The sequence below is a fragment of the Galeopterus variegatus genome, unplaced genomic scaffold (assembly GCF_000696425.1).
Source record: "Galeopterus variegatus unplaced genomic scaffold, G_variegatus-3.0.2 Scaffold4812, whole genome shotgun sequence".
Taxonomy (NCBI): Eukaryota; Metazoa; Chordata; class Mammalia; order Dermoptera; family Cynocephalidae; genus Galeopterus; species Galeopterus variegatus.
Window position 1 is genome coordinate 79,003 of NW_007730923.1, and position 17,882 is coordinate 96,884.

Below are 17,882 nucleotides of genomic sequence, written 5' to 3' on the forward strand. Positions count from 1 at the left end.
GGTGCGACACTGAGCGTTGCGATCCGTTGACGGTCATGAAAAAAGACAAAAAGGGGAAAAAAAAAAAAGAAATGGACTAATACAGTTAGCATGTGTGGTTTAAAATTCAAACAAAGGAACTTTTTTCTCTTTTTTGTAATTTCTTTGATATTTTTAGTCATTACAATTAATGGGGTTTTTTGTATTGAGTAAAGTATGCATAATGTAAAATTTACCATTTGTAAGTGTGCAATTCAGTGGCATTGAGGATTTTCACAGTGTCAGGTAGCTTCTGCCTCCAGAATGTTCTCATCATCTCAAACAGAAATTTTGTACTCATCCAGTAACTCCATATTCCTCCTCTCCCAGACTGTGGTTACCTCTGTTGAATAAGCCTATTTTAGGTAGGTCATAAAGTAGAATCATATAATATTTGTCTTTTTGTGTCTGGTTTATTTCACGTAGCATAATGTTTTCAAAGTCTGTGTTGTACGCTACCATCGTATCAGAATTTCATTCCTTTTTATGGCTGTATTAGTCCATTTTCTGTTGCTTATAACAGAATACCTGAAACTGGGTAATTTATAAAGAAATAGAATTTTTTTCTTACCGTTTTGGAGGCTGGGAAGTCCAAGGTCCAGAGGAGCATATCTGGTGAGGAAATTCTTCTTCTTCTTTTTTTTTTTTTCCTTTTTGTCTTTTTCCGTGTCCGGCAATGGATCGCAACCCTCAGTGTCGCGCCCGTACCGGACCGGGACCGGCAACGGGATCGCAACCCTCGGTGTTGCTCCCGCACCTCGCTCAGCCAGTGAGCGGGAACCGGTCTGTATGTGGGATCCGAACCCTTGGCGGGAGCGCCACCGCACTCTCAAGCGGCGCACTGTAGCAGTGTGCCACCGGGCCGGCCCGAGGAAATTCTTCTGAGTGGGAACTCTCTACAGGGTCTTGTGGTGATCAGAGTGTCACATGGCGAGAACAAGAACAAGAGAGCTAACCTTCTCTCTTGCTCTCCTTATAAAGCCATCAGGACCAGTCACTGATAACCCATGAGTGTATTAACCCATTCACGAGGGCACAGTCCTCATAATCTAATCACTTCCTACCTTACCTTTCAAATACCACTATCAGATTTCCCACTCTCTTAACACTGTTACAGTGGGGATCAAGTTTCCAACAAATGAACTTTGGGGGGATACATGTGACCCATAGCAATGGCTAAATAATATTGTATGAATATACCACAATTTATTTTTCCATTCATCTGTCAATGGACATTTGGATTATTCTTGCTTTTTGACTATTGTGAATAATGATGTTATGAGAATGCTGGTATACAAGTATCTATTTGAGTCCCTGGTCTCAACTGGAATTTCAGGGTCATAGGGTAATTCCACATTTAACTTTTTGAGGAACCTCCAAATTGTTTTCCACAGCAGCTGCCCTATTTTACATTCCCAGTAGCAATACACGAATCCAGTTTCTCCACATCCTTGCCACAACTTATTTTCTGTTGTTTTTTGATAATAGCCATGTTTGTCTATGTGACATAGCATCTCATGGTTTTGATATGCATTTCTCTAATGAGTAATGGTGTTGAGCATCATTTCATATGCTTATTGGCCATTTGTATGTCTTCTTTGGAGAAATGTTCTTCACCCATTTTTGGATTGTTTACCTTTTTTTTGTGTTATAAGAATTCTTTAAATGTTCTGATATTATTATCAGATATATGATTTACAAATATTTTCTCCTATTCCATGAATTTTCTTTTCACTCTCCTGATAGTGTTCTTTGATGCACAAAAGTTTTTAATTTTGACGAAGTCCAATTTATCTATATTTTCTTTTGTTCCCTGTGCTCTTATTTAACAAACTATTGCCAAATCCAAATTATGAAGATTTTCCTCTATGTTTTTTCCTAAAATTACAGTTTTTACTCTTAAGTTTAGGTCTTTGATCCATTTTGAGTTAATTGTTGTAGTGGTGTGAGGTAAGGGTCCAATTTCATTCTTTTGCATGTGGATATTCAGTTTTCCCAAAAGCATTTGTTGAAAGACTGTACTTTCCCCATTGAGTAGTTTTGGCACCCTTGTCAAATATTAATCGATCATTGTTTCAGTCAGTCTGGGCTGTTATAAGACAAATAACCAATAGACTGGGTCGTTTAAACAACAGACATTTGTATCTCACAGTTCCAGAGCAGGGAAGTCCAAGAGCAAGGGTTTTGCAGATCCAGTGTCTGGCAAGAGCTCACTTTCTGATTTGCAGATAGCTGTTTTCTGCTATCCTCACATTGCAGGGAGCAGAGACAGGCCACAGCTCTCTCATGTCTCTTCTTATAAAGGCACTGATCCCATCATGGCAGCACCACCCTCATGATATAATTACCTCCCAAAGTTCTCTTCTCCAAATACTATCACACTGGGGATTCAGCATTTGGATTTTGGGGCTGTGGGGACTGGACAAAAACATTCTGTCTTTGGCAACCATGTATGTGAGAGTTTATTTCTGGAGTATATTTTGTATTCCATGACAGTACTACCCTGTTTTGATTACTACAGCTTTGTACTAAGTTCAGTTTTTTGGGGGGTAGGGGAGGGTACAGTACAATCACTGGACAGTACAGCGATTGAACCCTGGACCTTGGTGTTATCAGCACCATATTCTTACCAGCTGGGCTAGCCAGCCAGCCTGTAGTTAGTTTTTAATCAGGAAGTGTGTGTCCTCCAATTTTGTTCTTTTTCAAGGTTGTTTTGACTATTGGGGGTTCCTGGAGATTCCATATGAATTTTAGGATGAGTTTTTCTGTTTCTGCAAAGCATGCCATTGGGATTTTGATAGCGATTGCATTGATCTGTAGATAGAACACTGTGGGTAGTTTTTTTTTTTAAAGATGACCGGTAAGGGGATCTTAACCCTCGACCTGGTGGTGTTAGCACCACGCTCTCCCAAATATGCTAACCGGCCATCCCTATATAGGGATCTGAACCTGTGGCCTTGGTATTATCAGCACCACACTTTCCCAAGTGAGCCAAAGGCCAGCCCCAGGTATTTTCATCTTAACAGTACAATCAACACAGAATGGCTTTCCATTTATTTTTGTCTTCTTTCAGCAGTGTTTTGTAGTTATAATTTTTTAATCTTTTTAATTTGTTCTTCCTTCTTAAGCTATTAATATTAGTTGCCATTTGTTGACACACCAGAAGCCAGTCAAAAGAGTCTTGTCCACAAAAAAAAATATCCCCCCCCTCCAAAAAAGGGTCTTGCACATTTGTACTCTTTGATCCAGGGTTCCTAGCTCTTTTCCAGGGCTGCACACAGCTTAACTGATTTGATAGTTTGGGACCCCTTTCAAAGAACAAAGAAGAACCATAAATCATTGGTAAACACTAATAACAACAAATGTATTTCAGTTTTATATTAGAGCCACCACCTTCCTTGGCATCTTATTTTAGACCTACTGAGTGTCAAATGCCCTGTCATTTCTCACAGCTAAGATGATCTTACGTACCAGATTTTGTAGTCTGGCTTTCAATCTGTTTTTTTTTGTTTGTTTTTTGGTTTTTTTTTGGCAATCTGCCTTAATAATGCCATTATTGGCTGGCCAGTTAGCTCAGTTGGTTACAATGGGTGTTGATAACACCAAGATCAAGGGTTTGGAAAAATCCTGTCATTTTGTAGATTTTTGGTTATGTACCCATAGCTGCCAATCACATTTAAGTACCTGAGGTACAGGTTGTATTCAGTAGCTTGAGCTGTTTGTTTTTGTTATTTGGCTATACTTTGACTTTTCAAATACTTTACTAGCAAATTTTTAAATTTCTACATTTTCTCTTTTATGGAAAGAAACCAAAAGAAAGACCTTCCAGCCACATGATTCATGTCCATACTCTGAAAAGTCATCACTATTTTTTTTAATGGAAAGGGAATGGTTTTCCACTCTCAAAGAACAGAGAAATGCCATTTAGCTAAGTGTTCACTGGCATTCAAATGAGAAGGTTCCTGGGCTAGATAGATTGCTCCTTGACAGATTGCATTCATATAGATGTAGCTTTCTTTCATAGATCATTTATTCAGTCATAAAAATTTAATGTTTTTTATAATAAAGAATCCACCAAAATTTAAGGGGTTTAAACAGAGTTCAAGTAGTTTCTTTACATTTATGTCAAGCTTCTGTTTAAATATCTGACTTTAAATCCCCCTTAAGTCTTCTCTGAACTAATGGTTATATTTTTGTCAGCTTTCTTTTCCACTATTTGTATTTTTTACTGACATGAATAATCATAAGATGGATTTCTTTAATTTTCCCTATCCCATTGGTTATCAGAGTTCTTATATCTGTTGTATATTGGCTTAACCAGAGAGTAAAGGTTCTTCTGTAGAGTAACCCTGGGATTATGTAGATCCCTATATCAGCCAGCCACCAATAAATAAATAAACAAACAAACAAATAAATAAAAATGTTATTGTTATGTTAAGTAAGTAGGAAAAAAATCTACAGCCAAGTTAAATCAAGTTGTGATTCAGATATAAATCCTTATCCCACCTTACCAACCTGACCATCACTTCTAATTTTCAATACTGTCATGTCTTATCCCACCCATTTATATCAGCCACTAACTTCTTGCCTTTGGTTCTCCATTTTAATTATTAATATTAAGATATTAGTGGTATATTAAGTTTTGACTTTTCCACATTATAGAGTTTTATTTTCTACTCTGTCCACCTCTCCTCATACCTGAAAAGTTAGGAGAAAGACCTCATTAGATGTGGAAAAGTGTTCAAATGCATAATAATATGTAGAATTGTATAGGGCTTTTTTTAAAGGAATTTCACAAAAGAAATAAATGTATTAATTGTTCTTTGTATTATTTATAAGCTTGCAATTACAAGAAATCCCTAAGGTACTAGGTCTCTGGATTTTATCATTTGCCAGGTAAACCTGAAATCAGCTAATGATCGGTGATCTCAGAACTCAACGCAGAATAACCTGGAATGTAGAGTCTGGAACTGGAGTGCAGTTGTATGCCATCATTTACACTTATTAAGTTACCAGTTATTCTAAGTCAAAAATTACACTCATAAGAAAAATGGATTCATCTGACAATATTTTATATCCAAAGTTTATTATATTCTTTCAACAGAAATGTACATCAAAATATTCATCCAGAAAACCAAGAGCTAGTAAGGGTACTTCGAGAACAACTTCAAACAGAACAGGTACTGTTATGTAAATAAGTGCATTTATGTAAGGAATAGATGTTATAACTCCTGTTGCATATGATATTGTGATGAAACATTACTAAATCACTTTTTGGAAACATGGGCTTCTTTCCTGCTTCAAATTATTTTAAATTATCCTATAGATCGTATATTTTCAGATTAGGCAAATGGCTTACTCTTAATGTATCCAGGTGTTTTCATGTTTTGTTTCTTAATTAGCTTGCTTTAAACGGCAGCAGTTTTTATATTATTTATTTGTGCAGAAATAATAATTGTCTAGTTGGCTTTAATGAAATGTAGTGAGAAAACTATTTTTTTCTAACATAAACTTCCTAAGAAGTAGGAAGATATGACCTACAAAAAAATGATTAGAGGGTATCGCTGGTTTTTTGTGTCCCCCCCCACCCCCAACGCCCTTTTTTCTTCAGTGGTCTAAGTTAACAAAACAAAGTTAGGCGGAAAAGATAACTTTTCTCCTCTGCCTCGTCTTTGCTTTATACCAGATGGAATCTCTAAGAACCAGAAATGTAATATGCTTTATGAAGGCTGGAATAAGTAGGATATTGTAGACCTCCATGCTGAGATAGCTAACATCAAAAAACAAAAATTAGGGGCCGGCCCGGTGGCGCAATCGGTAGAGTGCGGCGCTCCCGCTGAGGGTTTGGATCCCATGTAGAGACCGGTCCGCTCACTGGTTGAGCGCGGTGTGGGTGCGACACCGAGGGTTGCGATCCCATTACCGGTCACAAAAAAAAGACAAAAAGGAAAAAAAAAAAAAAAGCAAAAATTAGGGATTGCTTTCCTACCCGATCAATCTTTAGTTCCAATGAGGGTTTTATAATTTATCCATTTACCCAATATCTTTTAAACATCTACCATATGCCAGATCTTGCTCTAGCCATTGGGAATTTGACTGTGAACTAAACAAAAATTCCTACCCTCATGAAACTTAAATTCATTCATGTAAGAACAGTTGGAGCATATTAGTAGTACTCTGTTCCAGAAGTGTTGTTACCAAGAGTTCATGTTGGGATAGTGTTTTTTAACTTAACAAGCAATTTCACAAACAACTATCTTATTTAATCTTCAAACGTGATAAATAAGGCAACTATTATTATTCTCATCATATTAGATCACTAAGATTTTTTTTAAGTTCACAGAAGCTATTATATATTATTAGCTGAACAGGTTTAGCTATGCATGAATCACAGACTAAGATGACTCTTCCAGATTTCTCTGCACCCCTGTCCTATTCATCTACCGCACATCTTTCTCAGGCATGGCATGTAGGTCTTAGAGTTAAAACAAAGGTAATAACTTAATGTATTCTGGGTTGTTATCCAAGATGGTAGTCACTAGCCACATTTAAATTTAACTTTAATTTAATTTTAAGTTAAAATTAAACAAAATTTAAAATTCAGTGCTTTAGTCACACTAGCCACGTTTCAAGCACGCAGTAGCTACATGTGGCTAGTGGCTACCATATTGGACAGCACAGATAAAAATTTCCATTTTTGCTGAAAGTTATATTGGACAGCATTGTTAATAGGTTTTTTTGTCAATTTCTTTTTTTTTTTTTTTTTTTTTTAAAGATGACCGGTAAGGGGATGTCAACCCTTGGCTTGGTGTTGTCAGCACCACGCTCAGCTAGTGAGCAAACCGGCCATCCCTATATAGGATCCGAACCCGTGGCCTTGGTGTTATCAGCACCGCACTCTACCGAGTGAGCCACGGGCCGGCCTTGTCAATTTCTTAAAAAAAAAAAAATGAAGAGAATGGGTGGAGAGAACATTAAGTGCTGCACATTTTTCTTTTTTGTACCATTACAACTGACATAAACAACATCAAGGTGTGACCTTGCATTATAGAATATTCTGGTAATTTAGGGCTGTTTTAAGAAATATGAAATTTTAATTATGGTTTATTATATTGGGTGGCAAAAATCTTTGATTCAATATACAGTTAAGAAGAGTTCACATTAAGCAACCTTGATACTTTTTTCTGTATTAGATGTAATTACATGTTTTTAATGCCAGCTACTTTGTTTATGTGTGCTAGGTGCTATCAAACAGGTTTTGATAAATAACTATTTTAATAGATATACATTATGTACTAGTGCTAGGCACTTTTCTAGGTTCCGAGATAGTACAATGAGTCCCACAGATAAAGTCCTTGCCCTCATGGCACTTACGTTCTAGTGGGATCTTTGATCTGGATGCTTCTTGTACTGGTAATTCTACTCAGTATTCCTATGTGATCACAACAGTGATGTAACCGAGAAACATATTTATTACTATGACTATGTGAAGGATTAAGTTCAAGTTACCAGTGATCTTAAATTTTTCTGCTTTCAAAATGACCAAATAATAGGGCTGGCCCGTGGCTCACTTGGGAGAGTGTGGTGCTGATAACACCAAGGCCACGGGTTCGGATCCTATATAGGGATGGCTGGTTAGCTCACTGGCTGAGTGTGGTGCTGACAACACTAAGCCAAGGGCTGAGATCCCCTTACCGGTCATCTTTAAAAACAAAAAAAAAAAGACCAAATATTCTTCTCCGAAAGTTTAATTCTGGTCTCATGTGAGGTATAGCCTACATGCAACATTTGTCAAGAGGACAAGTGTTAAAATTAAAAAGATGTTAAAAATGAAAAAAAGTTAAGACTTAGAAAATATTTTGACATTTCTTATTCTTCAGCTTACGCATTAGCTTAGCCTTATGTTACTCAGAATAACTTTCTCATTCCAAGAGAGTAAAAGAAAAACTCCTGAGTTAATGTAGGTTTTATCTTTAAATTGTGTTCTGGAAGGAAGGTAAAGACCATGCATATATTTTAAATAAGACAACAATATAGCCTCATAACTTTATCAAACTTAGAAGACCTTAAATGTTTGCACACCCAAAATTTGATGAGAATTACACACTATTGACTGTATTCTTAAATATAATTTAACACAAAGATAATTTTGAAAACTCTATGTATATCATATATAAAATGTGTGTACATATTTTCTCATCAGGATGCACCTGCCATTGCTCGACAGCAGTTCTATACTGACATGTACTGTCCAATCTGTTTACATCAAGCCTCCTTCCCTGTGGAAACGAACTGTGGACATCTTTTCTGTGGTAAGCAACAGTGCTGTACTTGGTAAAAGTGACTGTTTAAACCAAGACCTATAGTGTACATAGGCTGGATTTCTAATTTTCTTTGAGTAGATTTCTTCTGGTATCCTGGTCTACTTGTCAACCAAGTATATTTATAGCCTCTGCATAATATACTAAAAACATAATTTTTTATATTCTATTTAGTATATTATTTCACATCTGTGGGTCCAAAGGTTAAAAAATTAAATTGAATAACTGAACTAATTGAAGCCAAATAGCTTCTCAATAAACAGAAATGTGTTTCTTTGAATAGTAGTTCAAGTACATCAATAGCATGAACCCCTCCTTGTCCATCACTTTTTGGTAGTTTCATTTATTATTCATCTTTCCCTGGGCAAAAAGGTTCTTGTCTCAAAAAAGGTTCTTTCCTGCCTGAGACCTTCCCTTAGCTCTACTGCCTCTTTTTGCTCTGAGTTAGTACAAAAGCTGTTAGTCTGTCTTTCTTTGTGACCTCAAGATGGCTGGGGAGGGAGAATGAGAAACCTAGAGCATGTGAAAGGACAAGAGGGAATTCTGATTTGACACTTAGTAAGGGGTGCTTCCACCTCATTGTTTTTTCCTGACCTTTCAGAGAGATTCCATACAGAATACTGAGATATCAGGTTGTCATTGCTTGTTATGGCCATTCAAGATTGGGGGGTGTAGTGGATTGAAGTATGTCGCCCCAAAACTCCTCAAAGCTTGAATTGTGTCCCCCAAGTTCTATGTATTAGAAACTCAGCCCCCTGTTAAGAGGGTGGGAACTCCTATTATGGTAATTGAAAGGTGGAGCCTTGAAGAAGTGATTGGATTGTAGGACCGTGCAGTAGTGAATGGATTAAAAATGGTGGTTGGGGTGTGGTTCTGAGGGCTTTAAAAGAGGAGGAGAGTCTGTCTTTCTCTCTCTGCTCTCTGTGCTTCCACCATCTTGCAATGTGAGACCCCTTGGTCACTTTCACCACCACCAGATGGACTTTGGACTTCCCAGCCTCAGAAACTGTAAGCAATAAATTTATAAATCACCCAGTCTCAGGTATTTTGTTATAAGCAACAGGAATGGACTAATACAGGGGGTGTCAGCTATGACATGCCTACTATGTGCTGGACACTTAACGTACTTCTCATTTAACCCCACAAATGAGGAAGCGGAGGCTTCAAGACATTAAGAAATGTTACAAAGGGTAACCCTGCTGCTAAGTGACAGAGCCAGGTTTTAAATCTAGGTCTGCCTTCTAGCCCTGTACTCAGTTCTGCTGTGTGACTGGTGGCTTATACAATGGTGAACACTCTTAAGAACTGCTCTCTGCTTGGAGAGTTTGTTTTGGATAGCTGTGTTCAAGGTAGGCTCTTAATTGCTCCCAAAATGTACCAAACTTTCATATAAAGACTAATTTAAAATATTACTTACAACGATCCTATAAATTGCTTTCCCCTTTTGTATCTAACTTCATCATTTAGAATTTATAGATACACTGTTGTTATTCATGCTGTTGGGGATGACATAAGTATTTGAAATCCATAGCATGCAATGCAGGTTTTTCTGTACCCTGTGTTCATTTACTAATCCAGTCCCATTATTGCTTCATCCATTAACTTCAATCTCTTCCCTAAGGTTTTTGCCTAAGTAGCTAACAAATTATAAAACATTTATTTCAGTTTCAATCTTTTAATTATCTGTTAGAAATATTAATGAGCAGCAAAACAATAAAACATCAGGAGAAAACTAAGTGGCCATGAGAGAAGGCAGATATCTTTCTCCTCTCTAACCTCTGGTAGGTATTCCTAATCAATCTGACAGTCTTTTCTTCTGAGTCTGGATATGGCCTTGGACATCCTCTAACAGGACTCCAGGCAGATGTTAGGAATCAGTGATGTTTGGCAGGCAAGATCTCTATGTGCCAGCCTAGGCATAGGTCATTCACCGAGTGGATAATCCTGTCAACTGAAAGATGGCTGTATGGTGTCCTTGGCTTTGTCGCTGGGTCTGCGGTAGTGGGGTAGATTGCTTCTGTTATCCTGCTGTACTTGCTAGCCACTTTTACTTAGTGTCTGTAGGCTCAAAAGTTTAAAAGAAACTAGTTACTCAACTTCTCAATAAACTGAAACATGTTTCTTGAGTAATAGTTCGAGTACATTAATACTGTGTATATCTGTAAAGCTACACGACTTCGCCAGTTGTCTGGTTGAGGCAATAGCTACGCTAATTGTATGGCTAGGCATTTTATAACTAAAGCCAAAAAGTTTCATTATTTTAGTTATATTAAGTTTCCATTTGTATTGTCAGGGCTAGGGCTTAGACCCTTCAAACTCATTGTACAGATTGGGTCACCAGACGCCTCACATGCCAGGCTGGGTCATAGACCCGTCACAATGCAGATCCATATTAGGTAATTGGGAAAGATCCCAGGAGCCACTGGCAGACAACGAGCTCAGTCCTTAGCAACGGCAGGAGCAGCTTACAGGTCTGGCGGCAGTGGCCGCCTCTTGCAGGATCCCGGGGGCCCTGGCAGCAACAGCTTCCAGCAGCAGTAGCCGCCCCCCCGTGCCCCCCCCCCCGGGGGGGCATCCCAGGGTGGAAGGGCCCTGTGGGTCAGAACTGGTCTTACTTTATACTTAAGTCCATAACCCAGGACACCTGGGTGCACATGTGCAGTTACATTAGGCAATAACCAAGGAACACCTGGGCGCACATGTATAGTTACACCAAACGCTCAGCAAGATTCTGAACACCTGAGGGGCCCTGACCATTTTCCTGTTTTCCCAACAATATCAGAGCACTTCAGCCTAGTTCCTATACATAGAATCACAGCTCTGATCCATTACAGTGAGGTAAGAATAACAGCAGCAACAGATATTACTTTATTTGCATTTTAACCCACATTGTTTTCTTTAATTCTCCAGTAGTCTTGTGAGGTCTTATTCCCACTTTACAAATAGATTCAGAGAGATTGTGACCCAGGTTAAAATTGAGTCATCTCTCGTACCATACCATTTAGGTGAATATCTCTTTTTATGGAGGGGAAAAGTTCAGGAACAGGCAAACATCAAGCATATAACAGCAGATGCATATGAACTGAGGTGTTTGATTTGCTGGACCATAGTTTTTCATTGCAGGCAAGTGGCTGTTACATAATTTGTAAAACAAGGACACCTATACCCTAATTTGTGGTGAAGACAAGTGAGATTAATATATATGTAAGGAAAATATAAGAAAATGGTCAGGGCCCCCAGATGTTCAGAACCTTGCCGAGCATTTGATGTAAATATGCACGTGCGCCCAGGTGTTCCTTGTCTATTGTCTGATGTAGACGTGCACTAGGCACCCAGACTCCATACCCAAGTGTCCTGGGTTATCCAATTTAATTATAAAGGATGAACAGTTCTAATACACTGCGACCTGCCGAGGCCACCACTGCTGGTGCTGCTGAAGAAGCTGAGGACTGATCTCGTGTCATCTGCCAAAAGCTCCTAGGATCTTTCCCAGTTACCTAGCTCATGGACCTGTGTGTGTGAGGGGTCTGGTGACCCAGCCAGGCGTGTGAAGGGTCTGGTGACCCACCCAGGCATATGAGGGATTGGTGACCCAGTCTGTATATGAGGGTTCTGTGACCCAGTCTGTACAGTGGGTTTGAAGGGTCTCTGAGCCCTAACCTAGGAATACAATTTGGTACGTCAGCAGGATTCCTACAATTGCCCTAGCCATACAATATGTCAAAGTTCTTGGGTGAAAAGGTAGTAGATAAATCTAAGACATCAGCCATCATTACAGATGGTAATAATAATACTAACAGATTAATAAATTTTACTTTCATATAGTCCCTATAGAAAATTAGATTGCTCAGAGTACTTAGTAAATGTCATCTGTTTAACACAGCATTCCATGTAACATCGCATCTGCACAGCCTCTGCATAGAGCCTGTGTGCTCACCATCTGCACGGCCTCTACGTAGCCCCTCTGTGTGCTCACCAGTGTCCTCACACACAACTTACGTTCGCTCTGGCACTTGTTCTTGCTGGTCATAAAACCTGAAGTGCCCTGCCTCCTGTTTCTTCCTATCTGAATCTTATCTGTTCTACTAAGTTCAGTTCAAATCCCTTCTCCTCTACGAGTTACCCTCTAATGCATCCCTCTCTGCACTCCTTTTGTTCTAAGTTAGCATTACACAGCTCAAGATTTAGCTACTTTCTAATTTTAAGTACTTAAGTATGTCACCTGAGTTTCCTCAGTTGGCTTGCCATTGCTTGTTCTGAATTCTAATCACTTGAACTGGAGGAAGAAGAGTAAAGAACACAGGAGGGCTAAGCTAGGTTGCTATAGGAAGAGTATGAATACAGAGAGGATCCTGGAGGTAGAAAAGAGACTTAGTTCAGCACTTAGCACTTAGTTCAGATTCCAATGGGACCTAGATGGCCAAAGACACAGGTGTCCTGCAGAGAAGAAAATGAATTGGCCCCTTACACACCAGACAGTATTTAAAAATATTTGGCCATCCAGGGGTGAGTCCTGGTGAGAAGGTTACCCACAATGCCCAAGGGCCACTCACCTTTCCATTCTCTACTTTCAACAAACATTTGCTCTTGACCCTGTGCGAGGAACCAAGCCAGGTATGAAACGTAGATGAAAAGAGACAGAGCCCGTGTGCTTCCTGTCCCCAGGGTTTCACAGGTTATGAGACAAACTTACAACCAGGTTGGAGGGGAGAGTGGTCAGGGAAGACTTACTGGAGGAGGTGCCCCCCCTCCTGTTTTGTTTTGGGTTTTTTTTGCAGTTGGTCAGTATGGGGATCCAACCCCTGACCTTGGTGTTACAACACTCTGCTAACCAACTGAGCTAACTGGCCAGCCCAGAAGTGCACTTTGACTGAGAACTGAACTATGAATATGAGTTAGCCAGGCAAAGCGTTGCAGACTGGGACCTGCAATTTGAAAGGCAAGAAAGGCCTTGGCTGTAGAGACTGCCCTCTGTGCCTCAGTCTTCCCAGCTATAAAAACAAGGGCTATGAGGGAGTTTAGAAACTTGGGAAGATTAGGTACAGATTAAGTGAGACAGCCTGGGCATATCTCCTTTTGAGTAATCACATTGATTAGCTTTTTGAATCCAAGCTTCCTGACCAGGCTATAAGCACCAGTAGTTTCTTTTTTACTGAGGGCCTACTATGTATCAGTAGCTGCAAGTGAACAAAACCAACAAAATGTCCTGTCCTCATGGAGCTTGTGCTTACATAACTTGTCTTACTCAACACCATGTCTGTATCTCCAGGGCAGCTGTGGGGGTAGTGCCTGGCAAACAGTAGGTGCTCAGAAAATGTGCTTAAGGAAATGATGAATAGGCTCACTCCACATTGGCTCTGTTGTGGGGGCGGGGAGGGTAGGAGGGAGTAAAGTCAGGTGAGGCAGGGCTGGGGTAGCAGGAAAAAAATATTCTTCCATGTTATTGTCCTGAAGTTTACTGCCTATGCACGTAGCTCACCTACCACTTCTTGAGGGCATATGAACTCTTCCTTCAGGCTGGGTTGCCCATCTTTAGATGTTTTGCTGCTAATGAATACCTTCCAGCAGAAAATAGTACAGGAGTTGATTTAGTTACTGGACTGGATTATAAACTTCATTAGGGCAGAGAGCATGTAATCCCCAGGGATCTGAACCCATGCCCTTGGTGTTATAAGATCCTGCGCTCCTTTGTATCCTTTGATTCTTTGCCCATACTACTTAACCATTATTAATACTTCAGTAATTTGGTTTTCTAAACTCCTATAATATAAAAGTTGTATTTTCGTAACATAAATATCACATTTAGAACAGATAGTTTATGCTGTGATTTGTGGCTGTCATATTTACAATGATATTATTGTTTTATTTTACATATGAAATGCAGTATTTTCTTTGAAGCCTCAGCATCAAGGCAGTTAATGCATACTTGCTTTTGATTGTATGAAAATGTCTGTAGCTTAACTAGTAGTGTGAATAAAAATACTTTTTAATGGCTGGGAATTGCTACTAGTTTTGAATTTGCTTTAAGAGTTGGTTGGATGAGTAAAAAATATTTTTATATAAGATGATAGTGTTAAAATATATTTCAAATATTTGAAACTTTCTCAGGATATATGGTCTTTAAAGCATAAGTATTAATTTTTTTTTCCATTAGGTGCCTGCATTATTGCATATTGGCGCTACGGATCATGGCTTGGGGCAATCAGTTGTCCAATCTGTAGACAAACGGTAATGTTTTATATCCAGAAAGCATCTTTTATGCTAGTTCATTTTTTAAATTTTTACAGTTTTTGTATCTAAATTTTGAATTATTTTCATATTTTTAGCAGAACTTCATTTATCCAAAGCTTCTGTGATGTTACTTGGTTATTTTAAAAAAACTATCAAGACACCACCAAAAAAAAGGAATTATATTTGAAATCCTACAGTTGCAAAAACAAAAACAGCTGATAAATGAATCCTTCCCCAAATCCTAATAAGACTTTGTTGCAATACCAAAACAAATAATAATAATAATAATAATAATAACTGAACTAGCTAATCAGGCTTAAGCACATATCTCCTACATACATTTATTTTGAAAAAAATAGCTTTAACTTTTAAATTTATATTTAATCTGCCCATCTCCAGTGAGGGTCCAGATAGCTTTAAATGATGTATAATCATTTTTTTAAATGTTTCATTTCTTTTAGACACATAGCCACATTACATTGTCCAGAACAGATTAGACCATTACACTTGGTATAGAAGCCACCTCTGAAGAAAGGCAGTAGTTTTTATAAATGTAAACTTAAAGGATAAAATGTCAGCACAAATGAGATGTGCCAAATTTTCTCAATTTCTTTGACAAACTGGAGAAACAAAATACTGAACAATTCTGAAAAACCAAAGTTCTTAGTTTTTAATATAGCAAAAAAGACATTCTATAAGTTGTACAGTTTTTTATAATTTCCTTTATTCTTATTTTTCATTTAGAAATACAGTAGTTCCTGTTTATCTGAAAGGGATACATTCTAAGACCCCCAGTGGAAGCCTGAAACCTCAGACAGTACCAAACCCCATAGTACTGTGTTTTTTAGTACATGTACATTCTGTATGGCGTGGATACTGTGGACGAAGGGATGGTTAACATCCCAGGAGGGACAGAGTGATATTTCATCGTGCTATTCAGAATGGCACACAATTTAAGACTTACTGTTTATTTCTGGAATTTCCCATTTAATACTTTTGGACCACAGTTGACTGCGGGTAACTGAAATCATGGAAAGCCAAACTGCTGATAAGGGAGAACTACTATGTATACCTTTCTGATAATTTATGAACATGTAAAAAAGGCAGTGTTTCCTTAGGAAGTCTTCCAACATGTAAAGTGGAAGTCCTAAAAAGGACAGAGAACTTCCAAGTAAAGATGTCCAATTGAATGCATATATCTACTTTTGCTCCCTTTGAAAAACCCCACTAAAACAACAAAGGGCATTTCATAAAGGCATAAACCCACAGAGACCCAAAAATAAAACAAAACCATAGAAGAGGTGACAATTTTTCAAAACTGCTTTGTGAAATATAACAGACATACTAAAAACACAAAACAAAGAAGTCCAGCTCATTGTGTTAGCACAAAGCAACACTCAAGTAATCATCACTCAGATGAAGAACCAGAAACTGGCCAACAGCCCCAGAACCCCCCCCCCCACGCCCAGGGCTCCTTCGAAATCTCCACCCCACCCGACCCTGCTTCTTCACATATTAGTAACTACTATCTGACCATGGTAAGCAGTTCCCTGATTTTGTAAATAGTTTTATTACCTCAATATGCATCTCTAAGGTTATTGTTTGGTTTTGTCTGTTTTTTAGACTTTATATATATAAAAACATACAGTATGTATTGATTTATATATGTGTGAGCATATACACATACATGTTCACACACACATACACACACATATATTTTCAGCCCTTGTTCTGGTTGTCCATTTACCCCATCACTGCCTCCTTGTTCTGGTACAGAGAGGGAGGTCCAGGTCTCTTTTTTTGTTCTTGCTTTCACATTCCCAAATTTTGCCTTTTTCACATTTGACTTGTCACATGGTCAGAAGGAAACTGGTTTGGGTTTTTTTGGTATTGCCTCTCAGGCTGATTTGATGTGTGACACAAGGCAGTCAATACTGACGATTATTTACTAATACCACCTCTTACCATCTTTTGCCACCTGCTAGCAACATCAAGACCAGTAGTAGTATGTCTTGCAATAAAGAATTAGTTCCACCACCTGTCGCCTCTTCTTGGCTCTACCGAAGACATATGTATATTAGCAGGTGGTATTCTTTGTACCATCCATAAATTGACTAGAGGCTAGTAAGGTAAACATAAAGTTGTCTTAATAGAACAAGTTTTGGTTCCCTAACAGTGGAGTAATTCATCCAGGAGGCGAAACAGGTGGCAGGTACCTATTCCACCTCCTTTTGCACTGGGCTCCTTTAGTAAATAGTCATGGAAATAACACACAGGCTGCAGCCTCTGACTGGAACACACTCACCACTTCTCTCTCTGAAGGCACACACTAACACACAGACATCTCAATGCTTAGCTTAAGTTTCATGCTCTCTGGACACTGCGGGCAGAAGAGATCCCTACTCTCATGGCATTGTGACAACACCTACCACAGTGCCATCTAACTGGCTGTTGAATAGGTCTGCCTCCCCTTCTGTTTTGGATGGTGGTCAACCAGGAACAGGGCCATGTCTTCTTTTTTCTGATACACCTAACATTTAGCACAGTGCCTGACCCATAGTAGGTGCTCAATTAAAGTTTATTGAAAGAATGAATTTTTACTAACACATTTTTGAAGAAAGATGGCTGTGTCTGCTGTTCCTACCAATTCGTGTGCTTAAGTCACTCCTTTGTTTAGCTGTTTGAAAAGCATCTGAGCAGTGGGAAGCCCTGGTTCTACAACTGAACTGAGGAAGGAGGAAAATAATAGCTAGATGGTTTAAAACTAAATCTGTCACTGCAATTTGGGGGGCTAAGGGCATCCAAACCCTTGACCTTGGTGTCATAACATTGTGCTGTAACCAACTGAGCTAACTGGCCAGGCCCTACTCTTTACTTTTACTTAGTCATACAACTCATCAGTGAGTTGTATTATCTCTATAGGGGTGCTATATTTTTAAATGTATTTGTTTTTCCAGGCATTGTTATTTCAGATTATCCCAGTATGGTCCTGGGACATTTGTGTCTTCCTTACCATGATCATGGAGGAAACAAGATTACACATATGTTATTCTAACAGTATCAAGAATTGCATTATTACAGTAGGGATTGGTGTTTGAGAGCTGGCCCCTGCAGTGACTTAATCTTTATATTATGGTTGCTAGCATTCAAAGATATTTCAAATACTAGGGATAATAAGGAATCACTGTTTTAATACCAAAAAAAGACATCCCTAATTTTTCTTTCTCAAAGTAATAGGTATATATTTTTATGTCACTTTGCTACTGAATGTTTATTCATCATTCTTATATCTTCAAATATCTTTTAGCCCAT

General features: G+C 38.6%; 1 protein-coding gene across 4 annotated transcripts in view; it reads left to right on the top strand.

Annotated features, from left to right (window-relative positions):
* Window positions 1-17,882, top strand: part of RNF170 (ring finger protein 170) — a 35,421-nt gene that overhangs the window by 11,703 nt on the left and 5,836 nt on the right. For 2 of the 4 annotated variants that reach the window (XR_551651.1, XM_008588414.1), the window contains exons 2-4: window positions 5,123-5,198; window positions 8,222-8,330; window positions 14,494-14,567. Coding sequence is in view for 3 of the 4 variants with exons in the window: in XM_008588414.1 (XP_008586636.1) it covers window positions 5,123-5,198; window positions 8,222-8,330; window positions 14,494-14,567 (259 nt within the window). In the remaining variant the exon portion in view is untranslated. Of the gene's footprint in view, window positions 1-4,915; window positions 5,002-5,122; window positions 5,199-8,221; window positions 8,331-14,493; window positions 14,568-17,882 lie in introns of those variants that run through there. The other 2 variants (XM_008588415.1, XM_008588416.1) reach the window with 2 other exon arrangements.